Genomic DNA, 24955 nt, shown 5'->3' with positions numbered 1-24955 from the left:
TAAATGTTTATCACCATATACCCAATATTCATGCTTCGATACAATTCCACCATTTCTAAAAACAATAACATTGGTTTTCTCAAGGCTTACTTCCACACTTAATACAAAAGGACTGCAATACATTAAGCTGTTTCTGCAAGCATACAAGATATTAGGACACCAGAGCAACATCATCCGCGAACAGCAATACATAATAATCAATAATATCTTGTGTCACAAACACACCATGATGACGTTCTTTGTGAAGTTCAGAAACAAGTTCGTTTATAAAAAAAATAAATGAGACTAGGCTCAAGATGCAACCTTGACGAAAACCACTGGAAGTAGTAAAACAAGGAGTTATATCCGAGTTTTAATACATGCTTTGACCAAGGAAAACATATCCTTAAGAACTATTGACAGTTTTCCCGACATCCTTTAGTGACCCACAGGTACAGCAGGATTTGTTTCTATCAACGTAGTCGAAAGCTTTGTGGAAATCAACAAAGCCACAACAAAAACGACCTCTAGGTTTACATAAATATTTTGAGCAAAGTGACTGTAGAACAAAGATATTGTCAACTAGAATACCCAGAGCGAAACCCTGCTTGAGCTTCAGATATCATATTTCAAGCCAAATTCTAAGTCGTTTTTCAACAATAAATGCAAATAGTTTTCCCATGACATTTAGAACAGATATACCTCTGTAATTGTTTGGTTGACAGACATTTCCTGATATGTATAAAGACGTTATCATTCCAATATCCCATGCACCGGGGAAAATGCATGTATCAAGGATTTTATGGAAAAAAAGCAACAAATATGGTATTAAAAATCTCCTGGTATTTTGTAATCACTGGTAATCACTGCTTGACTGTGTGACCATTATTGGGCCTGACCAATCAGTTGTTGATGGTGTGAGTATGCAGGGACCTGGTCAATCAGTGCTTGATTGTGAGTTTGAAGCAAGTCCTGCTAGATCGAAACAAAAGTGTTCACCATGACTACGTTTACATTTTCATTCAGTTTTATTCGGTTTCAACTCATCGCAAAATTGAAGCATTCAAAACTGCTTCAAAATTATAGCAGTCAAATGTTACTAGTCAATGAGAACTACCTTCATTTGATTATTATTTTTCCTCAGCACTATCTATGTATTAGTGACTTCGAATTTCGAACAGTACAAATAGTATGGTCACGACAGAGTCTTGTATGTTAAAGGACTACAGAAAGGTAAGGTCCAATTATTTAACATATATTACCAAATAAATGTTTTCGGTCAATGTTTCAAGAATGTTTGTTCAAAAGAAACAGATACGATTCCACTAGTACATATCACGGTTGTATTTGCTTGATCGAATTGCACAGATTTTCAGAGGGAAAGATAGCGCTTGAATATACCAAATATTCTATAATTACAACATGTCCTTGTTACACCTGCATCCCTGTTACATGTACATAATTATACATACAAATGGTTTGTCATAACATTTACTAACTAATATACATGTAATCTATCTATATTACATCACATTCCATGAGAAAGTGTTCTGAAGTAGAACCGGACCTGGCGGGGAACCAAAGTGACCTCAGTTAACCTCTGACAGTGTTTAAACGATAGGTTAATATGTAACATGAACCTGGGGACACCTTACTGACCTCAGTTATCCATTTATTCCTACTCGTCCGAGGATGACTTATTATCCTCGGCTATTCGAGCATAGATGGACACCAGAGATATGCCAAGAGAAACAACCCCAAATGGATATTCAGTATTACGTGTCGATTCACAAATTGAAACAATATGCTTCCCCATGAATCTGTGCATAAAATATTTAGTGTGAAACCAACAAACAACCAACAAATGGCATATAATCAACAATTGTATTACAAAAATAACTAGGTTTACAAATCAACACAAATTACAGCAATTACAATGGCAGTACATCTTTGAGTGGTTCTATAGCATTCAATGGCAGTGTACAATATGAGAGCAGTAGAAATGACCAAGACAAGAAAAAGAATTACTTCACGACGAAAGTAGCTCAGCTTCCGAGATAGGTCTCTCGGCTGAACACCAGGATGAAAAGTGATCTTCACACAAAAAGCTGGTCTTGATGTTATATAAGATGAAATGTGAGATGAGACAGGCACGAGCCCGCTCCACTTATATAGTGTAACTATAACCAGCTTGCAGAACTTTCCGCACAGTGCTAGCACAGTCCAGTGTCAGAAGAACATAACAGAATATTCCCAATGTTTTTTATAACACTTGACAGCCATCCATGCTATTCCGGAAGTTTACAGATAATTCGTGCATCTAGATATAATAACCCCCTCACCAATGCTTACATTAAATAATATCACATTCCTGACAACTTATCAGCGTCCAAATACGATGCAATGAACTTCTACTGAATCTCAAGAGAAATAATGCAATATAGTTACAATCATTGTTTACAATAAAATACACTGTCATATAACATCATCATAACAGAGTTGTTTTCTTTTTGAGATCAGGCTCGTGAATCTCCTCATCCCAGTTGACGTCGTCTGTGAGAGCCAGCATGTCTTCACTGGTCAGGGTGTCAAAGAAGTTATCCGAATCAAAGTCTTCGTCCTGGATCTTGGCGTCCTGTCAAAACCTGTCTTCACTGAAGAGCGAGAGAGAGGGAAAACAGGGGATTACCTCCCCCTTCTCAAAGTATACTATACCCAACATTTCCTTGGTGAGATTGAATTCGGCTTAACGCGGCTTTCAACAGTATTTCAGCATGATCATAGCGTGACAGCTTCATGTGTTACGAAAGCCAGAAGTGATGCAGGTCTTAGATTGTACCAGAAAAAATAAAGTAGTGACTGAGTGGGTGGATTAGTACCACTTTGAAAAGTACATGCATTTCAGTAGTATAAGAGTGTGTCAGCTTGATGTGGGAGGAAAACCAACAATGATCATGGTCATTTATGTGTATGGTGCAGACAAACCAAGAATTATAATCAGAGCAAATCTGGGATTGAAACCCACGATCTAAGGTTTCTGGCACGCCCAAGAGAGGCAACTTTGCACAGCAAAATGCAGTTCCTGAGACACTGGACAACCCATGCCCATACAAATATTTCTGAATAGAGACACAAATCAGAACTACAATAACACGTGAACTTACTTGCTAATATATCTATTAACATCCAAATTATGGTTTTCAACCTGGTCTGGATCGCTGTTTGGCAGAAGAGATGGACATTGACGGTTCAGTGGGCTCTTCGAATTCGTCAGCCTTATAACCTTTCACCTCTCCTTCCTAAAAACACAATCCTCAAAATAGTCTATACCGCCCTTAGATCTAGGATCCTACAGAAAATATGATATGCATCACATGTATTTATCAGGACTTAGTAAAGAAGAAGAATCTTCAAACAAATAGTAAATATAGTTACCCCAACATCTTGTATATGTATTCCTTCTTATCTTGATATGATAGCTCACTGAGAGATTTACTAAAACGCCTGAACTTTTTTTTGTCCAGTGTGTATTTATACTGTGGTTACTGTCAAAATTTCATTTATATTTTGGCCCAACCAGATTGGCAAATTGGAGCAAAAAATATGGTAAACCCTACACTAAATGTGTAGCCTCAGAAATACTATTCATACCCAGCAGCTACTGCGATCAACCATCTCCATCACAGAAAGTTGTAACAAGGAATAGGTTCGCGAGCAACTGAGACGTCCATCTCAGACAGGAGAAACAAGAAGCCTGGCTCGCCTGACACAACATCTCTTGATCACATCATCTAACTCAGCTGAAAATGCAAAGGATGAGAGGGGGAAAGGTGGACCTGGGGTCTTCAATGTACAAACGACTTCAAACTTGAATGAAACAATCACTGCGTCTGAGTATAATGAATTGGAAGCTCATTGCTCAATAGATCAAGCAACAAATTGACAGCGAAGTGAAGGGCGAACGGGCGGGCTGACGGACATACGACTTACGAAGACCCATGTCAAGATGAGTTAAAACAGCTTGGTATTCAGTAATTGAGAATGAGTTTGGTTTAACAACAATGTGCACAGTATTTCAATTACTTTGAGCCGTGTCACCTTGATGTGGGAGGAAAGCCCGAAATAATGCAAGCCTTAAACAGTTAACGCTTATTCGCGAGCATGGGTTTGAACAGTGCTGAGAAACTTAATCATGGTGGATATAGAACCCCGATCAAATGTTTCTGGCACGTCTGAGGGATCACCTCTGCAAAGTAGATTACGACACTTTAGCCCACCCATGCCCCCCTGGGTGATGAATAAGTGGTGAACTCACCTTCCTCTGTTTAGTGTCTGGGTCTGAGCCCAACTTTACTCAAAACTTCCAGCTTACTCTGAAAGAGAGGCCTGGAAACAAACACTGGTAAAGGTTAGTGTTAGGGTTAGAAACAACAAACACTGGGAAAGGTGCGGTTTTAAAATGTGCGACTAAAACTTAACTTAACCGAAACGACACAGTGAGCTTGACTTTCAGTCTCTCCTTATCAATAATTATCAGGGAATTGCCCAGGATCCTAGTCACTAATCTCTGTTGTCACTATGTGGCTGGGAAAGCCACAGTGTTAATGGTCAAATTCAAGCAAACACTTTGAGAGGGTCTATATATTCATGACACCAATAAAAAAGGCCTCTTAATGTTGTCTCATGAAACTGGGATTCAATATATGCAAATCTGCACAGTCAACTTCATACCATATTATAACCATCAGCAGTTGCCTCGGCACCGAGGTAGTGGACACTGACACAGTCCATCTGCCCCAGTCTTCTGCTTGAATCAGGATCTGTGGAACACATGTCACGAACAATCCATGTCAACCAGTGAAGGACAATGCAAGGCTGACTGAAAATGCAGTGGGACCACTATGAAGTGCCAGTAAATATCTTTCTGTCAGATAACTTTAAGCATTTTGGTTTGTTCATGCCGTTGGGGTATGATGACACACCAAGGCCGTAGTTTTTTGACAGGGGGGCAAATATTTGTACAAGTATCACTTCGTATGTGATACAATCATCATTCTCCTTGGGAGAAGGATTCGTAGTGATGATATATTGAGCTGATAATATCTGTCGCATACTTAAAAGAGGAAATTGACCAAGAAACAAATTCCAAAATCAAGATCTTCATTGAAGATTATTAATGTTTTATTCAAGTTAACTTTCACAAGAGATTTACAATAACGCCTGAACCTTTTATTGGCCAGTGTGTATTTATACTGTGGTTACTGTCAAAATTTCATTTATATTTTGGCCCAACCAGATTGGCAATTTGGAGCAAAAAATATGGTAAACCCTTCACTAAATGTGTAGCCTCAGAAATACTATTCATACCCAGCAGCTTCAACCAGTGAAGGACAATGCAAGGCTGACTGAAAATGCAGTGGGACCACTATAAAGTGCCAGTTAATATCTTTCAGTCAGATAACTTTAAGCATTTTGGTTTGTTCATGCCTTTGGGGTATGATGACACACCAAGGCCGTAGTTTTTTGACAGGGGGGCAAATATTTGTACAAGTATCACTTCGTATGTGATACAATCATCATTCTCCTTGGGAGAAGGATTCGTGGTGATGATATATTGAGCTGATAATATCTGTATCATATTTAAAAGAGGAAATAGACCAAGAAACAAATTCCAAAATCAAGATCTTCATTGAAGATTATTAATGTTTTATTCAAGTTAACTTTCACAAGGAAACATGTTTTCTATAAAAAAAACAGGGGGGCATAATAAAAAGCGAGAGCATTGGAAATGACAATGACAAGATTAATAATCACCTCACGGCAACAGTTTTCAAGCTTCCGAGATAGGCCTCGACTAGGAATTCAGAGTGTAATGTGATCTTTACACAAAAGCTGGTTTTGAAAGTCGACTATTGGAAAGTTGAAGTCATCCCTCTTGTCAAACAGTCTTGTGGAAAGTGTTTTGTTACTCTGAATCTTTATGTATAGATCTAAATACGAAACAGATGAGGCGGTCTCACAGGTCTCCTTTACCTTCTGTTCAGGTGGGTAAATCAATGGAAGGGAATTGGCTATTTGATTATTATTGAACGATATCAGATCATCAATATACCTAAAATTAAACTTCTTGGCCAAATTACCTCGTTTTGACTTTGCCAACCCGAACAGCATATGCAAAAACAAACAGATCCGCAAGAAGAGGAGCACAATTTGTGCCCATGGGGATGATTACTTTTTGCCTGAATGTCTTACACTCTAATTTTATGTAGATGTTATCAATCAGGAAGTCGAGCATTTCACATATTGATTTCTCAGTAAAGTTCAGATTGCATATGCTTTCATTTTTCACAAATTGTCCTGAACCTGTGAATAAAGATACGTGACTGTATCTGTGTTCACCACGTTTTGTAAGAAAAGCCCCATGGATCAAGGAATGAAGTATTTTCCTAAAGTTTGTCATGTGGGATGGAAGTTGGTTCTTTTTTGAGACTGTAAAAAGTCAAGCAAATCCTTTGTCTCAAATACTTTCTGTGAATATAAAGAAACTCCTTATTTGATTGTATTAAGGATTATGGTTATTCTTTGAGACAGGGATTTGGTGTTACATTATCGATATGTCACTTATACCCGGTTCTTTGATCAAACAATTAATGTAGGGATGCCCATGATGTCATTCACTGGATTGTCTGGTCCAGATTCAATCATTTCCAGACCGCCGTCAAATAGCTGGAATATTGCTGAGTGCAGCATTAAACAAGACACAAACAAACAGTGACACAAAGTATAGTCTTGTTCTTACTTTGTGCAGTCCCAATGGTTCCTGAACGGGGGGCAACAAATCTTCCAAATGAATGGCATCATTTGGCCTTCGTCCTTTCTTGTGACCATGGCTGCATCGACGTCTTTGGGATGCCGGATCAGTACGATGACATTAATAGTTTGTTGGTTGAAAGACTGCCAACGTCTTTTATTTTGTCATACATATGGCATTGCTGTACCCAACGGTCGAATCCAATTATTTTCTGTGGACATGTTATAAGGTAGACTGCATTTAAGGGTATTAGAGGAATGTTACATTTTCTCCAATATCCGAATTGAAATGTTAGAAGACACAATTGGAAACATTTCTGTTCATGCCCGATCTATACTGGCTGACTCGTGTCGATATTTTTTTGTTGTGTCTCTCCAACATAAATCAATCCATCCACAAAGGGCACATTAAATGCCATATATGACGTTTTGAGTTTGACATGGTAGGTCTTCAAAGGTTTTGTGCAGTATGTTTTAGCTGTTAAGTTAGATTTGAATTCAAGATCAGTTATATATTTTGCTAGTTTTTGTGCAACATAAAGAAATATTGCATGGAGATGGGTTTGAAAGAAAAATGTCCTCCAATTTTACTGAACATTTTTAATGACGTTTGTAAATGAATCTTCGTTTCTAAACAGAAGTTGCCTTCATGTTGAACATATGTCAATTTCATGACGTCCTGAAGGACCAACCGAGGACTGCAATCCAAACCATCTGCAGCATGGTGGGGGGCAGTTTTACTCTCTCGGCCCTAACAGTTTCTGTTTTGTTCGTTCAATATTTGTTTTCTAAATGCTACCAAGCTAGTGATGTGTCCCAGGGACTAAATGTCCACCACCAGACAAATCGATTTGGTTCATTTGAATATAGTGACAAAACATTTTCAATGTCCAATATAAATGAAGTAATGTCAGATGAGATGTGAGATATGACATAGACGTGCCCGCTCCACTTATTTACTCTAACTAGCTTCCAGCAGTATCACTTGAACAAACTATTCTTTAACATTATCCACCAATGCTATTCCAGAAGGTTACAGACAATTCGAGCATCTAAATATAATAACTCACCCCACCCACACCCACCCCTGCTTACTACATTCCTGACAACTAATCATTGTCCGAATACTATGCAATGAACTTCTACTGAATCTCATCAGAAACAATGTAATACAGTTACTATCATTGTTTAACAATGAATTACACATGCTACATATTGTATCAGGAACAAGGTGTCAACACCTCTATCATAACGTCCTGTCAGTACTATTAAAAAATGCTATCATTTTCTGGTCAGTTGTTTAACTTAGTGAACACATTCTACCTTCCTCGCTTATTCATTCGTATATCATATCGTCTTTCTTGTGTGACATAAACCCTGCACCAAGTTTGAATGACACAGTGTTCAAAATAGACGTCAAATCAAATTACACTGTTCTTCCATGATATGACCAAGCATATTTTCTGATTACTGTGTGCAAAATATTGATAAGGAATTATGAATGCCCTCCTATTTTTGACATAATGTTATCTCAATAAAGTTAATATTGTAGATAACAAACTGCTGGAGCAAGCACATATCAACAGAAAAGTATACATAAAATCATTAATAAAATGAATGAAAATCGACAAAAACTTATTATCCATAGTCATATTTATCAAAATTAGAATAAGAACTGACAGTCAATATTAAATGTACTTTTTGCTTGTACACTCATTTCAAAAGATTTTACCTCGCAGACTAAAATGTTATCTGGAGTCTTTACTTGGAAACGTAGCAATGCTTCATGACGCCAGACAGCTGATCGGCGATTGGTCACTCCGTGCAAGTACTTACTGTATAAAAGTTTGAGTATTCTAAAGGTCGCTTCACAAGCGCCAGGGCGCAAATTGTCTCAAGTTTTACGCAGGCCTCTCAAAGTTTCGACATCAACGGGGACACAGCCAAGGGAATTTTGCAGCTGTAATTGTGCGCCTATTGAAATGGCACCAGGTGCCTCTCTCAAGACCCTGTACCTTGGCGTTCTGCTTTTCTCGGCCATCGAGTAAGTTCATATTCTTATGTCATCAAAGATTTTGAGGATTGTATTTCTTTGTAAATATCATTTTTTTCTTGCTATTTACTTTGACAAAATAAATTCACATGTGTCACAGTGCATTGATAAAGATTTATGTATTTTCTGTGAATATATGTTGTAATTTGTACCTTTTAGCAGAGATTTCTTTTGGCTACAGAGAGGGTTTTATCACTTCTATTTAGTCATCCCAAACGTTCCTCGCTTCATGCATTAAAGAAGTTTATCACATGACTTTCAATACGCGACAGTTAATTTATGGAAATTGTTATTTTTCTAAGTCATATTCAGTCAAGAATTGCTTTGGGCATAGAATACTTTATCAAAGATGCACATGTAAAAAATTGGTTTTTATTATTTCTCTGAAGTCTGGGTTCAGTATGGGCTTCAGGTATCAATTTATGCATAAAGTAATTGTAAAATGAGGGACAAAAGAAAGTTATCGAGTTTAATTATGTAATTGGAAATGGAAAGAACCGTTGTCAAATTTAAGTGTGTCTATTTCACACTTATTTCTTATTTCTATGTCACTCATTCCTGCAACAGATTGCAAAACGTTATCTGTGGCTGTAATTTTGTATGAAATAAATTAGTTCAATGAAGACTTGGGTAAGAAATGAATTTGCAACCACTAATAAATGAATAACAACCTTCCCGAAAAAGAAATCCCATGGGGTTGATCTTAAGGTTTCATGACTTACCAGTAAGCCTTTTTTTCCTACTGTTAATGTTTGAACACTCATGACAATCTCTATCAAGTTTTTTTTAACCTGTTTACAGAGCTGCCAGAGTCAAGCGTCAAGGTAAGTTGTAATATTGTATACACATTAATTATGTATTTATCGGTGGCACGGATGGCCTAGACGTCTAAGACGCCGCAAATCTGTGTGAAGACTTATGTACCGCTGACGTGACAGAAACCTATGATCGTGGGTTCGAATCCACCTTTCACTCTGATAATATTTCTAGATTTGCCACCATCAAACCCGTGGGTGCCACACAAGTGCTAAAAGTCTAAGACTCGCATCACTTCGGATCTTCCTCCCAAATCAAGTTAATGTGCTGTGATGTAAAATAAATATTGTTCACAGTGGCGTTAAGGGGATGTGGGGTAGCCTGGTGATTAAGGCGTTCGCTCGTCATGCTGAAAACCCGAATTCGATTCCTTACATGGGTATAATGTGTGAAGCCCATTTCTGGTGTCCCCCTGCTGTGATATTGCTGAAATATTGCCAAAAGCGGCTAAAAAACATATGATAAAAGACCATCAACATGTCATCATCTTTTTAAGTAGAGGAGTGTATGGCTGTTCTATTCTGACACATATCCAAACTATAATACTCAAAAGAAGTTAAAGAACTTTCTTTCATATATTTACAATGTAACGTCTTTTTTTAGAAGTGTATAATATATCCACATGTGGTGACATTGACATTACTTTCAATATTTCAGGTAAACGCAAATAGGATGTAAAAATACTGTTTGATATAAGCTCACAGGCTGAAGGCACTCGGCAGAAAAAATTGATTGTGAAGTGGAAAATATTCTAAAATAACATAGTTTTTATTCCGCTATATATAATCTTACATATTTTCACTGGTCAATGAATCATAAGGCATTCTGTAATGTACTTCGACATGTTTTGACGTTTTGTGACCAAGCAGGGCGAACATACCATTGCGTGTGGCACAGAAAACAAACTGAGAATTGTTAGCTATGAAACCTTTCACCACTTTACAGAGCAAGCCCCGATTTGTTGCGTAAGATTATATCTTTCTATGTGCGTATTTACATACTTATTTAGGAAACGTCGATGACTCAGCAATGCATAATAAAAGGAAACAGTACAGTTAATAGATTGCGTCCAGGGCAAGTTTAACTATGTGAAATAAAAAGATGTTAACTTCTATTTGTAATGACGAATATGCAAACAGTAGAGGTTGTCTGACGATCAAGACTACATGGCGTTGTCAATACCCGACGGCGTGGATTGTTGCGGTGTAAAACAAAATGCACTTACAAAGTAGACACAATTTATGGAAAACAATTCTTTAATACTGTAAAGGCGACGTTTCAAGCAAGACTGACGGTAAAAGGACATATACCTAAATGTCACCTTTAAGGTATCTTAGAAGTTGTTATCCATAAATTGTGTCTACTTTGTCATTCGTCAACTTCTAAGTAATGCCTATCAAACAAAACATGCCCTTACTTATGATGTAACGGTGGGACCAAGAACAACCGTAACCTCTACACGTGTAACTGTTTTGTATGTTCCATTCTCGTCTATTGCAGCGGTAGGTAACTCTGCCTGTCAACCTATACCTGCCCCCAATAACGGAAAGATCAACTGTGCCAGCAGCCCCGATGGATTTGACTTGTAAGTAGAGGTCCTAGATTGAGAAAAGTAGATTGTACGATTCCGACTATATCACAAGCATGTGTTTATTAATTACTTTCAGCCAGTGACGGAAGCAGGTGATAATAACTAACCAGTTATCCAATAGTGTTTATGCTTGATACGATGTTTCGGCGAAAAGCTTTAGGTAAGAGGCTTCAAAGCGATGCTAAACCACAGTGTTGATTTCCACAGTGTCTGCACTGCTACCTGCAACACAGGATTCCAGTTCAAGACGAACGAGGCTTCTGTAGAAAGGTCATGTGACAACTTTGACGGAAACTGGTTTGACGGGAAGGATGTCCCCGAGTGTCAGCGTGAGTATCATGGCCCTTAGAAAACCATAATCGATAGAATGTCGAAAAGAGACTGATTAAACGTTAGAACCGTAGATCATACGCTCATTCTGATCAGCCTAGTGGAGACACGGGTTAGGCTTTGATCCCAGTAACCTATGTGGTAAACTCTGACACAATTGGATCTTCTGGTCAGGCTCGGTGACTTGACTACGTCCATCGTATACCGACGGCCTTGATTCTGAAATGATTTAGTGTGAAGATTTTCTTTGACATTGGTTTTGCCATGACAAAGAAATCAGTTTTCTGAATAGATGTATCTCCAGCCCCAAAAAATCAATTGGTTGTGGCCTAAAAAAGAAACAGTTTACATGTGAAGGTTCCATTACAGCTGTGTGCTCACCGGGGTGTCTGAACGGTGGATCGTGCAAGGAACCTAATAAGTGCGCATGCATAGACGGATGGCGAGGAACACACTGCCAACACCGTAAGTTACTATATCTATCATTCATCTGTTCTAAACTAAAAATACAACATAATAATAAGGCATATCCCTACAATGTTCTGATGGACGGGAAGACTTAGCAATTGTAAAATTGTATCAGTTTATAGTAATTACATTGGAAGATCAGTAATTGTTAGTCTTACGCCAGACGAGAGTTATAAAGAGGAAAAGACAATTATTTACAACTCCTTTAAGTTAACGTCGACGGACTAATGCGTTCCTTCAGATGCTAGTCTCTGCGTGAAGCCCGCTGGTCCCATGTTCGGCAGCATCCAGTGCAAGGCTGACAGTACCGCTACTGTCTGCACTGTGGGATGTGCACCCACCTTCAAGTTCAAGACGCCCCCTGCCGCCGAGTACAGGTGCACTGCTGATGGCACATGGAGTCCCCCGAAGGAGAGCATCCCAGACTGTGTGCAGGGTGGGTAGTGATGTTGCAGTGTAGAGCACATGTGATAGTGAGTGGTTATTGCCAGCTGGAGCTAAACTAAAGAGCGATCAAAAACTTATTCATGGATACAATACTCTGTAGTGGGGCTAAGTCCAACTCACTGTTATCACAGGGTTAGAATTGGGCCCCATCTAGGTCTGGTGAATGGGTTCATTGTGTGTCAACGTACCCCGACGGCATGTATCATTGCTCTTAATATTAATCACTGGATCATCGAATCCAGACACGATTATGTACAGGCCGTCTTTACAAAGTTAACAAACAAACAAATGAGTGAATGAGTGAGTATGAGCAATATCACGGCGGGGGACACCAGAAACAGGCTTCACACATTGTACCCATGTCGGTAATCGAACCCGGGTCTTCGGCGTGACGAGCGACCGCTTTAACCACTAGGCTACCCGACGGCCCCACAAACAAATGAAATATGTGCGTTTGCATTTCAGAACAAGTTGTTGCCCCATCTGTCCAGCCAACTGGCAGCTTAAGTAAGTACACACTGATAGTTAAATGTTAGTAAGAAGGGTTCGGTGCTGCTGTCATGTATCTGAATGGCAAGTTTGATCAAATTGCGGGCTAGAACGGATCCCCAGGAGCTTACATTGTACGCTTGTCGTTAGGGGAGACTAAACGGGATTGGTGGCCATGCTTTTAGTCAATGGGTTATCCGGCGATGGATTATATTTTTGGGATATTGCTGACTGTGGTGTATAAAAGCATTCACTTATTCACTTCATGTTACAGTCCACCCCGAGATCAACGGTGACGCCACCTGCGTTGCATGGGGCCAGGATCACTACAGGACATTCGACAACAAGATGTACACATTCCAGGGCAACTGCCACTACCTCCTCGCTAAGGACTGTGCCTTCAACACCTTTGACATCCACGTCATCAACGACGGGAACTGCACGGTCGGAAAACACTGCAAGAGGGAACTTGACATCTATATGGGTGCAACGAAAATCAGCTTGCGTCAAGGCCTAGGTGCTGATGGACCCGAGGTCACGTGGAATGATGCCCCTGTGAGTGTATTGTGTATCTCTTGTGTAAAACACGTTCATTCTTGTACAGCTTTTGGGGAGTTCAATCTATCACAAATCACAGAAACCTTCGTGGTCACTGAAACAGTCAGTTCTACTGATAGTCATTGTAAACGCCTAGGTGATTGGGTAAGCTATGCATTTACTAGTTATGGCAAATCTCCTTGGCGATTGATAGCCCAACGTGTAGTGGCAGTCAGGCGAATCCACCGAGCAAATCTGTAAACTCAAAACAAAACTGTGATGCAAAATATACTACTGGACCACTTAATGGATCAGTGATGACTCCAGGTGTTCGCGAAATGGATAAGCATATCCTGTTCTACCGGTAGCACCTGTCATTATAGATGCATGTATCTCGACAGGTGAACGTCCCCGGCGCACATGACGGCGTTGTGTATGAACTGGTCGGCTCATATATCACCATCAAAAGTGGACTTGGCTTCAAGGTCAAATGGGACGGGAAGGAGTCCATCTTCGTTCAGGTAGCGGATGATCTGAAGGGCAAGACGTGTGGTCTGTGTGGCCGTTACGACGGTGACCCCAACAACGACTTCGAGACAGACGCCGGCAAAGTTGTCACATCTGCTGCTAGTTTCGCCACAAGCTGGAAGAAGGAACTTCTTGATGGATGTAAGTGAGATGCATCAAAATAGGCCAAATACTCATTACGAGATGCATTAAAGCTGGCCAGATACTCTTGTTAGATGCATCAAAGCTGCTCAGTTAACCTTTACGAGAGGATGGTTTTGGTGTATCTTTATAAATATTGAGCAGAAAGGCAAAATATTCATCATACACTGTTGAAGAGCTACATAAAATTGAAATTGAAACGTTTGAAGTTATTTTGTATAAGTATTTAAACAGTAATAAAACAAGATGGTGACTCAATGTGGAACCAAGCCCGCTCACTCCTTTACTTCGTGTTGCAGCCTCATGTCCCGACGTCTCCCAACATGGCGTGTGCAAGATGGACACCCCCCAAAACAGCCAGAAGGCCCTCAAGGCATCCTCTATCTGCCAGCAGCTGCTGACAGATGGTTCCTTCGCTGCCTGCCATGCTGTGAGTATTGTCCATCTTTAAATGCAGCCCATCCCTCGATAGATAGAGTACACTTTAACAAGTATTGCAGCCATGCTGCGGGAACTATCCATACACAGATGCTGTCCATCTCTCCATAGATATGTTGCACTTGTGCAAGTATTGCGGCCATGCTGCGAGAAGTGTCTATCACGCCATTGATATGCATTAAGTACACTTGTACACGTATTTCAGCCAGAATCCATCTCTTTGTGGGTCACGGGTGGTTTAGTAGTCCCAGGATTCACTAGGATTCCCTCTGAGTGTTCTTCTGGGTAAGTCAGCACCTTGGTAAGCGCCTAAGGCCTGCATCACTTCGTCTCAAATTGTTATTTTCATATAAATGTTTGTTCTTCAGCTTGTGGATGTGAACCCCTACATCGAGGCTTGCAAGACCGACTGCTGCAATGGTGACGCCAACAGCTGCATGTGCAACACCTTCGAGGCCTACTCAAGGGAATGCATGTCAAAGAAGGTCAAACTCTCCTGGAGAAAGCCAGACAGATGCCGTGAGTAGTGCATAATGGTGTAAGGGAGATAACTCTTCTAACTTTGTGTTGCGGCATGTGGTCCGGGGTACAGCACACAAGTCGGGCTCCAGTCCTCTCCCACACTTAAACACATGTTGTATGTGGTGTCTCAGAAATTACTTTGTTCAGTGTATGCTTCTGTTCTTCCAACATCGAATGGGTAGCATGAGATGGAAATGTGAACTTAGTCAAGTCCTATAAGTTTGTAAAATCCCAAGGAAGTTGAGAATGAAATTCGGTTGCAAGTAAATCGATAAATAATGCTGATATGAAATTTGGTATTTGTACCGTGTTAATGCTACAGATTCGCTTACGTCCTAACAAGTTTCCCTGGTCAACATTGATAAAAAGTTCTTTGACATTAATCAGCATTATATCAGAGGTACAGAGTCAGCCTTCACGTTCACAAGTACGTTTGAGACTTTGTTTCCAAATATGCGTCTTTCCTGCAAACAGCTGTGGTGTGTCAGCGAAACCTGATGTTCAAGGAATGTGGTAGCCCCTGTCAGAAGAGGTGTCAGGACACCAGTGCCACCTGCAATGAAGACGCATGTGTTGACGGCTGCTTCTGTCCCGACAGTACCGTCCTCCACAACGGCGAGTGCATCCCTGCCGACACCTGCCCCTGTGAGAGCAATGGTCATGAGTTCAACCATGGAGCCACCATCCCCAGGGACTGCAACACATGGTACAGTACATCTCACAAATAAGTGTACATGATGAAATTGAATGCGAGTTGATTTGCTAGCCAGGAGGTTTAGTGGTCTCACTCGTTTGTCATTTATGAACAGTTCTTTTATGATTTTGATTATTCCACCATAAGACCATATACCTAGGATGCAACCGTCACATACAGGCATAGTTAGCTAAACCATTATCTGATTTCTTAGTTTGAAATGCCAACTCGCCACATTTATTTTCATTGGTTTTTGATGGTTATACTTAAAGGGACTGATTCATTGTATGCCTTCACTGTATACTGTTCAAAACGGTGTTCACAACAAACTCACACACCTCATCGTTTACTTCAGCACATGCTATGGTGGCAAGTGGAACTGCACTTCCAAGAAATGTGAAGCTACCTGTTCCGCCACTGGAGATCCTCACTACATGACGTTCGATGGTTTCCGCTACAACTTCATGGGTACCTGCAGCTACTACCTCATCTACGACCCAAACTTCGACATCATCGTTGACAACATTAAATGTGGACATGGCGAGGCATCATGCACGAAATCTGTCACCCTTGATGTCAACGGAATGAACATCAAGCTTGACCACAACCACCAGCTCTTTGTGAATGGGAAGGAAATCACCAAACTTCCATACAAGGCTGAGGGAATCAAGATCTTTATGGTCTCTTCTCTCTTCATGCAGGTGAGTCTAACATTGGTGTCTCATCTTTGGCACGATACTTCGCTGTGGATTGTTTAATGTTTTGAGGAATTTTGGGGCGCATTACTGATTAGTTACCAACACAAATTTAAGAGGTAATCAATGCCAACATATAATAAATATTTCAGTCACTGCCACTTGAGTTAATTGGGATCATCATGAAACGTTTTTTCAATTTCTCCGGAGTGAGTGAGTATGGTTTCACGCCGCTTTTAGCAATATTCCATCAATATCACGGCGAAGGACATCAGAAATGGGATTCACACATTGTACCCATGTTGGGAATCGAACCTGGGCCTTCAGCGTGACGAGCGAACGTTTTTACCACTAGGCTAGGCTCTTGAACTGTACAATGTCAGTCGTAGGCTACAGAAAACCTGATGACAAAATAAATCAAGTGATATTTGTCATGTTTCTGACAAGGGTGTCCATCACATCCATATCTAAACTGAAATATATCACCTAATAAGGATATTCGAATAATTCTATGATACACCAACCTCATAGGCTTGTAAATCTGATAAATAAGTGAGAAAACGCATTACAACCATCCAAGTTGGAGAAACCCTAAAGAACTTTATTTCTAGGCTGAGATGGACAATGGCATCAAGATCCTCTGGGACGGCCGTACTCGTGCCTACATCACCGCCCCTCCATCCTTCATGAAGAAGACCAAGGGTCTCTGCGGCTACTTTGACGGCAACCAGAACAATGACTTCCTCACAAAGGAAGGTGACATAGAGACCAATGTCAACGCCTTTGGTAACCGCTGGAAGACTGAGGCCACGTGTCGTGACATGCCTACGACCCCCCAGGCCCACCCCTGTGACCTGAACGCCCAGAGGAAAGCCAAGGCTGTGACTGAATGCCAGAAGCTTAAGAGTGACACTTTCAAGGGTCAGTATAGTAATGATATTCAAGAGTCAGTTTGTCAATGATCTTCAAAGGTTCATATCATACTTTCAGGGTCAGTGTGGCAGTGAAATTTAAGGGTGAACATGTTCGGTAACACCTTTAAAGTGATTGCCAGACAGGTCGGTGGCCTTCATACAATATGTTTCGTTCATCTTCCAGAATGTCATGATGTTGTGGATGTCGACCAGTTCTATGAGGATTGTTTGTATGACACATGTGCTTGCACCGATAACCTCAAAGACTGCATGTGCCCCAACTTCGGCGAATACGCCGACACCTGTGCTTCTAAGGGCATCAAGATCAACTGGCGTTCTGAAATTACCGAGTGTGGTGAGTTGAGACATAGTACAACACCTTTGTTGCCAGCCTCCTCCTTATTCCATCCAGACTCAGAAATCACCTTGTCGAATATGTCAATATTCCAACGTTCATTTGCAGTGTTTCGATTTTGGGTTTTATTGTCTACTCTCAATGTCTCAATGTTTACTCATAATGTTTCCATGTTCTTAAGCAATGTCGCAATGTGCCCTACCAATGTTTCAATGTACACCACCAATGGTCCAGTACTCAATATCTGTGCTCAATAATCACCAGCACTGGTGTGTACCGGCGGTCAGGAGTATCAAGTCTGTGGCAGCCCCTGCGCCAGAACCTGCCGAAACATTGCCGAGAACGAGGCCTGTCAGGAGAGATGCGTGGAAGGATGCAACTGTCCCGCAGGCGAGTCACTGAACAACGATGGCGAGTGTGTCAGCATTACACAGTGTCCTTGCATTTTTGACGAGAGGGAATATGCTGCTGGATACACCACCATCAAGGGAGACGAACTCTGGTAAACATTCATTCCGCATTAACCCAATATCAAGAGTGCAGGCACTGTAAACTGGAACCTGCACCTCTATAACAGGCACACAGTGGTACTGAATTAGCAAATTATCATAAAGAGGATTTTTTTTTTGTATATATACAACAGACCAGTGTGTCTAACCTTTATTTATGCATATCCAACTGAATGATATACGGTGATGGATATAATTGTACATTTTAATTCTAACTTAATTAACTTTTTGCGTTTTTCTCAATTGGCGAGTGAGGGTAAGGTTTCATGTCGCTTTTAACAATATTCAAGCAAAGATCATGGCGGAGACACCGAAACTTGGCATCACAATTTGCACACACGTGCTGAATCAAACTCGGGGCTTCGCCATAACTACATGGACTTTCCCGAAGTTTATTGCTTCTAACATAAAACATGGCTATTTACAGTGAATGCGTTGGCGCCAAATGGCACTGTCAGAACCTTCACGGCAAAGACGGATCCACACCCCTGCCCACCACAAAGCCTATCCAGTCTCTCTGTGAGGAGAACAAAGAGTACACAACCTGCGTCTCTGCATGCCCCGTCACATGCGACAACGTGCACGACCCACCCACGTGCACCACGAGCAACTGTGAGCCTGGCTGTGTATGTAAAACAGGGTTTGTAAAGGAGGGTGACCGATGCGTGGAGTCCCACCAGTGCCCATGTCACCATGGAGGGAAGGCTTACTTCGAGGACGATAAGATCGTAATGGACTGTAATGAATGGTTGGTACATTTCACCATCATCAGATTTGTTATATAAGTTAATTATATTTGCTTCTAATGCCTTCAATAAAACATTATAATGTACAAATGAACATTGAGTTCCAACAATAAATGAATGTTACCATTAACATTGGGAATTTTGGGTGGGAAGACTGAGCAATATTGTCATCCAATCAAGACTCTTATGTAAGAGAACATTATTCAAATGGCATTAATGTGAAATCATGTATGAATGAAATAATGTTTGTATTCTTAATATGGGATATCTACTTCAGATGCTGTTTAAATAAATCGGTTCTTTATGTTAAAGAAAAAATATTGAGGCTTTTGCACTATGCTGTCTGTTCTCAGTACATGCAAGAGTCGCAAGTGGGAATGTGAGACGAAGGACTGTCCCGCCATCTGCAGCACATACGGTGACTCCCATTACAGGACCTTTGACGGGAAGCCATTTGAGTTCCAAGGTAACTGCGACTATGTCCTTGCCAAATCTACAGATACCAATGGCGTCAAGTTCCTGATCACCACTGAGAACATCCCTTGTGGCACCAGTGGTGTAACTTGCACCAAAGCAATAGAGTTTTCTGTGGGCGAGCCTGGCTCTGCTAATTTCTACCGCCTTGATCTTGTTCGTGGTAAACCAGTCACGACCGAGCCGGGGACACCTTTCGACATCAAGGACGTTGGCAACTTTATCTACATTAACACCACATTAGGAATCGCCATGCAGTGGGACAAAGGAACAACCCTTTACATCAGGCTCAGCACACCACACAGGAATAAGGTAAATGCAGATTTATTTTGCTAACACTTGGTATCATCACTGCGTTTGACTGATTTTGGCTTTTAAGACCAATTGAATGCGTTGATGTGTTATACTTATTGATATTGATCAACTTTGTTGGCCATATGGACACATCCACATGGTCATGGCATATTCTTGTTGTTAGATGCATCATGCACTGTGCTGTTCAATATTCGATTTAACACTGACATAGTTGTATAATATTAGACAGCATCACTTGTATAAAGTGACAGGACTCTTCAGAATAACATTTCAGAATACTTAATAATATGTAACTTCTAACCAAACGTAGTCCATGGTATTACTCTCACAAAATGTAAATGTGTATTTTATCAATTGTAAGCTAACGTCATGTTTAAGATAACATTTAGGGACACAGGGTGCCAAGTTGTCCGAGGCATCGCAATTCGACCATGATCCTTCAAGAATCCGATGATTCAAGATCTTCCCCGATTATCATTCTCAATTTGTCGGCATCATACCTGTGCCTGGTTTTACTCATTGGAATCGTCTATGACCTTTCCTCTACATTAAGCTGACAAGCCGTGATACACCTGATCCAATATATAACCCAACTCACGAATTCGTTTCATTTTGCCAGGTTGTTGGCCTATGTGGTAACTTCAATGGAGATCAAAAGGATGACTTCCAAATGCCCCAAGGAGGTCCTCCCGCCGTCAAGGCCACAACTTTTGGTGACTCCTGGAAGGTCCATGACTACTGCGCACCCTCAACTGTCATCACTGACACTTGTGAGGCAGCTCCTCACCGCAAACCGTGGGCTCAGATGAAATGTGGCATCATTCAGTCTGACCTGTTTGAGCCCTGTCACCATGTCGTAGCCTACCAGGCTTACATGGACAAATGCATATTTGATGCCTGTGCTTGTGACCTAGGAGGCGACTGTGAATGTCTCTGTACTGCCATTGCCGCTTATGCCCATGAATGCGCTGTCAAAGGAGTGCCCATCAGATGGAGGAGCAATGAACTTTGTGGTATGTATTTGATGGTTATCTCTACCGCAAAATAAACCTCATCTACCCGCTTAGGTCATTCAGGGACATGACATCAGGGGGCTACAGTAATTACGAATATTGGTCACCTGTGAAAACCAAGTTTCAACTGTGTACAACATTTATGTTGTCCCTCGCCGAGATATTGTGGGAATAGTGCTGCAATAAAACTCATTCACTATATTTCATTTTGCTCCTCTTCCAGCCATTGAATGCACCGACTGCTTCACCTACAACCCCTGCATTTCTACCTGCCCAAAGAAGACTTGCGACAACCGTCTTGTGTATGACCAACTGACACGGGACTGCAAGCAGGACCTGTGTTTCGAGGGTTGTGATGCCCAGGCTTGCCTCCCTGGACAGGTGTACGACAATAACGTCTCACCAATGAAGTGCATCCCAGAGCCTTTCTGTAACACCACAGCCTGTGTCCTTAACGGAAGAGCATATATAGAGGGAGACAGGATCACCGATGAGACCATTTGTAGATCTGAATGTGAGATCTGGTAAGCGAGCAGTTCTCTTCCTCTGTTTTTTACACACTACGAGGATAGCGCTACAACTGAAAGAGCCTGATGACAGAAAACATACACATTTAATCGGCGTTCCTAAAGCCCACAGGACATTTAAAGCATGAGCTATATATCTACAATCCACACATCATCGGAAAATAATGTAACCAACAGCTCATTTACGAATATTAATAAATTATGTTATATTTTAAGTTATATAGGAAACATACAAGGCTCTTAAAGCGTTAATGATTTATTTTGAATCTGAATGTGAAATGGTTTTAATGGACATCATAAAGCCAATACACTAAAAGGGAAGTTTCATACCCAGCTTCTGATCTCATCTTATTTTGAATTATGCAGTCGCTGTTTACAGGTTACTTATAATTAAAGGGGACACTGGGGATTGTTAAAGAGTTGCAATTAAATGATACAAGTTTTGTCCCAAGCGTGCCATGATCCTACAATGTTTTGTGGATAGAATCCTAGATTCAACCCGATTTAAACACCATACCTGTCATGATATGTTACAGCAAAGTGATAAAACATATTATACCTGCATCACTTCAGGTACCCCTCTCATTAAGCTGAAAAGATGTAGTGTAATGGAAGTATTGTTCAAAGCTGCCAATCACACTCAAGAAAGATTACACATGCATACACACACACACATGCATACACATACATTACTAAGTTATAGACATGTATTTAGTATACAATGACATCTAACAGTTTGGTTTGTATTCCACAGTACTTGTACCAATGGGGAACTGAAGAGAATGGGTTACTGCACGGAAAGTACACCATTTGTCTCTACCCCTTCTGCCATACCTACGGCTCAACCAACAGTCTCCCCAACTATACACACAGTTTCCTCCGAAACCGCAACACCCTATGCAACTACTGCAATACCCCCTGCCTGTCTGAGTACTGGTTGGACCTCCTGGATGAGTTCCTCTGTGCCTACACCAGCCAATATCGGAGACATTGAGACAATCACTGGTCTTAGGAAGTCATATTCCTTCTGTGACCATTCTATGATGAGTGCCATTGAATGTCGCGTCGTTGGCCAGAACACCAAAGCCGAAATGTCTGGCCAGAAGGTCACATGCAATCTGCGAGAGGGACTTACATGCTACCATAAAGACCAGCCCAGCGGACTCTGCCTCGACTTTGAAGTTCGATATTACTGTGACTGTAAGTAATCACTTCTAAGCTGTCTGATAATGGTTTTTGTAAATTAGCCGTTTCTATGAGCGTTCTTATATACATGTGCGGGCAACTGTTTTTAAATTGTGATTAGAAGGTAATAAGTCCAAAATATTTTCAGGTTCAGCAGCGCCATCCGCCAGTCCAGGACTTCCTGGACAAAGTGGTTTGCCAACAGCCAGTCCAAGCGCCGGTCAGAGTGGTGTACCCACGTCTAGCCCAGGACGTCCAGGACAGAGTGGTCTGCCAACGGCAAGTCCAAGTGCAGGACAGAGTGGTCAACCAACAGCCAGCCCAGGTGTAACAAGAACGAGCGGTCTTCCAACAGCTACCCCAGGACTCCCAGGCGAGAGTAGTCTTCCCACTGCAAGTCCAAGTGCCGGTCAGAGTGGTGTCCCCACGTATAGCCCAGGCCTTCAGGGACAAAGTGGTAAGCCAACAGCAAGTCCAAGTGCAGGACAGAGTGGTCAACCAACGGCGAGTCCGAGTGTAGGGCAGAGCGGTCTTCCCACCAGCAGTGTAATGACAAAAGCTCCTTACAGTTGTACTGAAGGCTGGTCATCCTGGATGAACATTGATCGACCTACCATCAGCCACAGCTTTGAATTTGAAGGAGAGGGTGATCATGAAGACCTTGATGCACTGAGATATTACTACAGCTTCTGTTCTCAACCATCCAGTGTACAGTGCAGGAGTGCCACTAGCGGCCAAATGTACCACATGACAGCTGATGTAGGAACAGAATGCAACATCAAACAGGGCTTCTCATGTGTTAACACCAAGCAAGCTGCAGGCATATGTGATGACTATGAAATCAGCCTTTTCTGTGAATGTGGCCGTAAGTGTCAATTGAACCATTATCTAGATAAAGCGTATATATTGATATCGTTCCTAATCTTATATAATGGACTGAGGTAGTTACAATGTTAAATTTACACGTCACAAATCTTATTTAAGCAACTCAAAGTTTCAATCCTGTTTCAGAAAATCCAACTGCAGTACCAACCGCTAAGCCAACACTTGCCCCAGGGTATACAACTCCTAAACCTGGACAGCCTTTTGAGTCGATTCCGTCGTGTATGTGGACACAGTGGATGAATTCCTTTGAGAAGAAACCAGGGACTGATGGTGACTTTGAAACAATGAGCAGCCTACGCCTGAAATATCCATTCTGTGCCCAGCCAGTAGCCATACAATGTAGAGTGAAACCCACATCTGAAAATCCAAAGGAAATATCATATGAAAAATCTGGAGGAATGGGTGTTTCCTGCAACTTGAACAGAGGTCTTGTATGTGTAGATTCCATGCAACCTAATGGAAAGAAATGTTTGGATTATGAAGTGAGGGTATACTGTACAGATGCTTGTCCGTCCACTGTTGCCCCAGAGGGAACACCTACCGCTGAACCTCCTAAGAGTGAAACAGGTTTCCCAACTGCCAGTCCAGGTCTTCCAAGACAAAGTGGTCAGCCCACAGCCAGCCCAAGTGCAGGACAGAGTGGTCAGCCAACAGCCATTCCAGGTGTTACAGGACAGAGTGGTCTTCCAACAGCCAGTCCAGGTGTTACAGGCGGAAAGAGCAGTCAACCAACAGCCAGCCCAAGTGCAGGACACAGTGGTCTTCCAACAGTCAGTCCAGGTGTTACAGGACAAAGTGGTCAACCAACAGCCAGCCCAAGTGCAGGACAAAGTGGTCTTCCCACAGCTAGTCCAGGTGTTACCGGAAAGAGCGGTCAACCAACAGCCAGCCCAAGTGCAGGGCAGAGTGGTCTTCCTACAGCTAGTCCAGGTGTAACAGGAAAGAGTGGTCAACCAACAGCCAGTCCAGGTGTTACAGGCGGAAAGAGCGGCCAACCAACAGCCAGTCCAAGTGCAGGACAAAGTGGTCTTCCCACAGCTAGTCCAGGTGTTACAGGAAAGAGCGGTCAACCAACAGCCAGCCCAAGTGCAGGACAGAGTGGTCTTCCCACAGCCAGTCCAGGTCTTACAGGAAAGAGCGGCCAACCAACAGCCAGTCCAAGTGCAGGACAGAGTGGTCTTCCAACAGCTAGTCCAGGTGTAACAGGAAAGAGCGGTCAACCAACAGCCAGCCCGAGTGCAGGACAGAATGGTCTTCCCACAGCCAGTCCATCCGGTATACAAGGAGGCACCCCAACTGCCTCTCTGCAGATTTGTAAAGAGGGGTGGACAGGATGGATCAACTCTGATAAACCTACAGTTGGCAATGGCGACGTTGAAACTGTCAATGGAATTGCGGGGTATCCAAAAACATGCATGAAGGTTCTTTCAGCTGAATGTAGAGTTGCCGAAACTAAAGCTGACTATAGATCTACTGGACAGCAGGTTAACTGTG

At 41.7% G+C, this 24955-nt stretch overlaps 1 protein-coding gene across 1 annotated transcript; it reads left to right on the top strand.

The window, feature by feature from the left end:
* Positions 1-8771: 8771 nt before the first annotated feature.
* LOC139464641 (mucin-2-like) lies at positions 8772-24664 on the top strand. The gene is made up of 23 exons (XM_071246166.1): positions 8772-8833; positions 9644-9666; positions 11159-11243; positions 11457-11578; positions 12289-12483; positions 12960-13001; positions 13258-13538; positions 13922-14189; positions 14489-14619; positions 14996-15146; positions 15624-15855; positions 16199-16544; positions 17150-17459; positions 17637-17807; positions 18072-18309; positions 18744-19064; positions 19416-19848; positions 20471-20864; positions 21088-21388; positions 22146-22591; positions 22725-23441; positions 23588-24622; positions 24654-24664. Exons 1-23 carry the CDS (start codon positions 8772-8774, stop codon positions 24662-24664), a joined length of 6315 nt encoding a protein of 2104 aa, XP_071102267.1.
* The last annotated feature ends 291 nt before the right edge of the window (positions 24665-24955 follow it).

This window comes from Haliotis cracherodii, unplaced genomic scaffold, assembly GCF_022045235.1.
Source record: "Haliotis cracherodii isolate W230 unplaced genomic scaffold, xgHalCrac1.p SCAF_17, whole genome shotgun sequence".
In the NCBI taxonomy this organism is placed as follows: domain Eukaryota; kingdom Metazoa; phylum Mollusca; class Gastropoda; order Lepetellida; family Haliotidae; genus Haliotis; species Haliotis cracherodii.
Note: the sequence above shows the minus strand (reverse complement) of the source record. Positions and strands in the feature narration are given on the sequence as shown.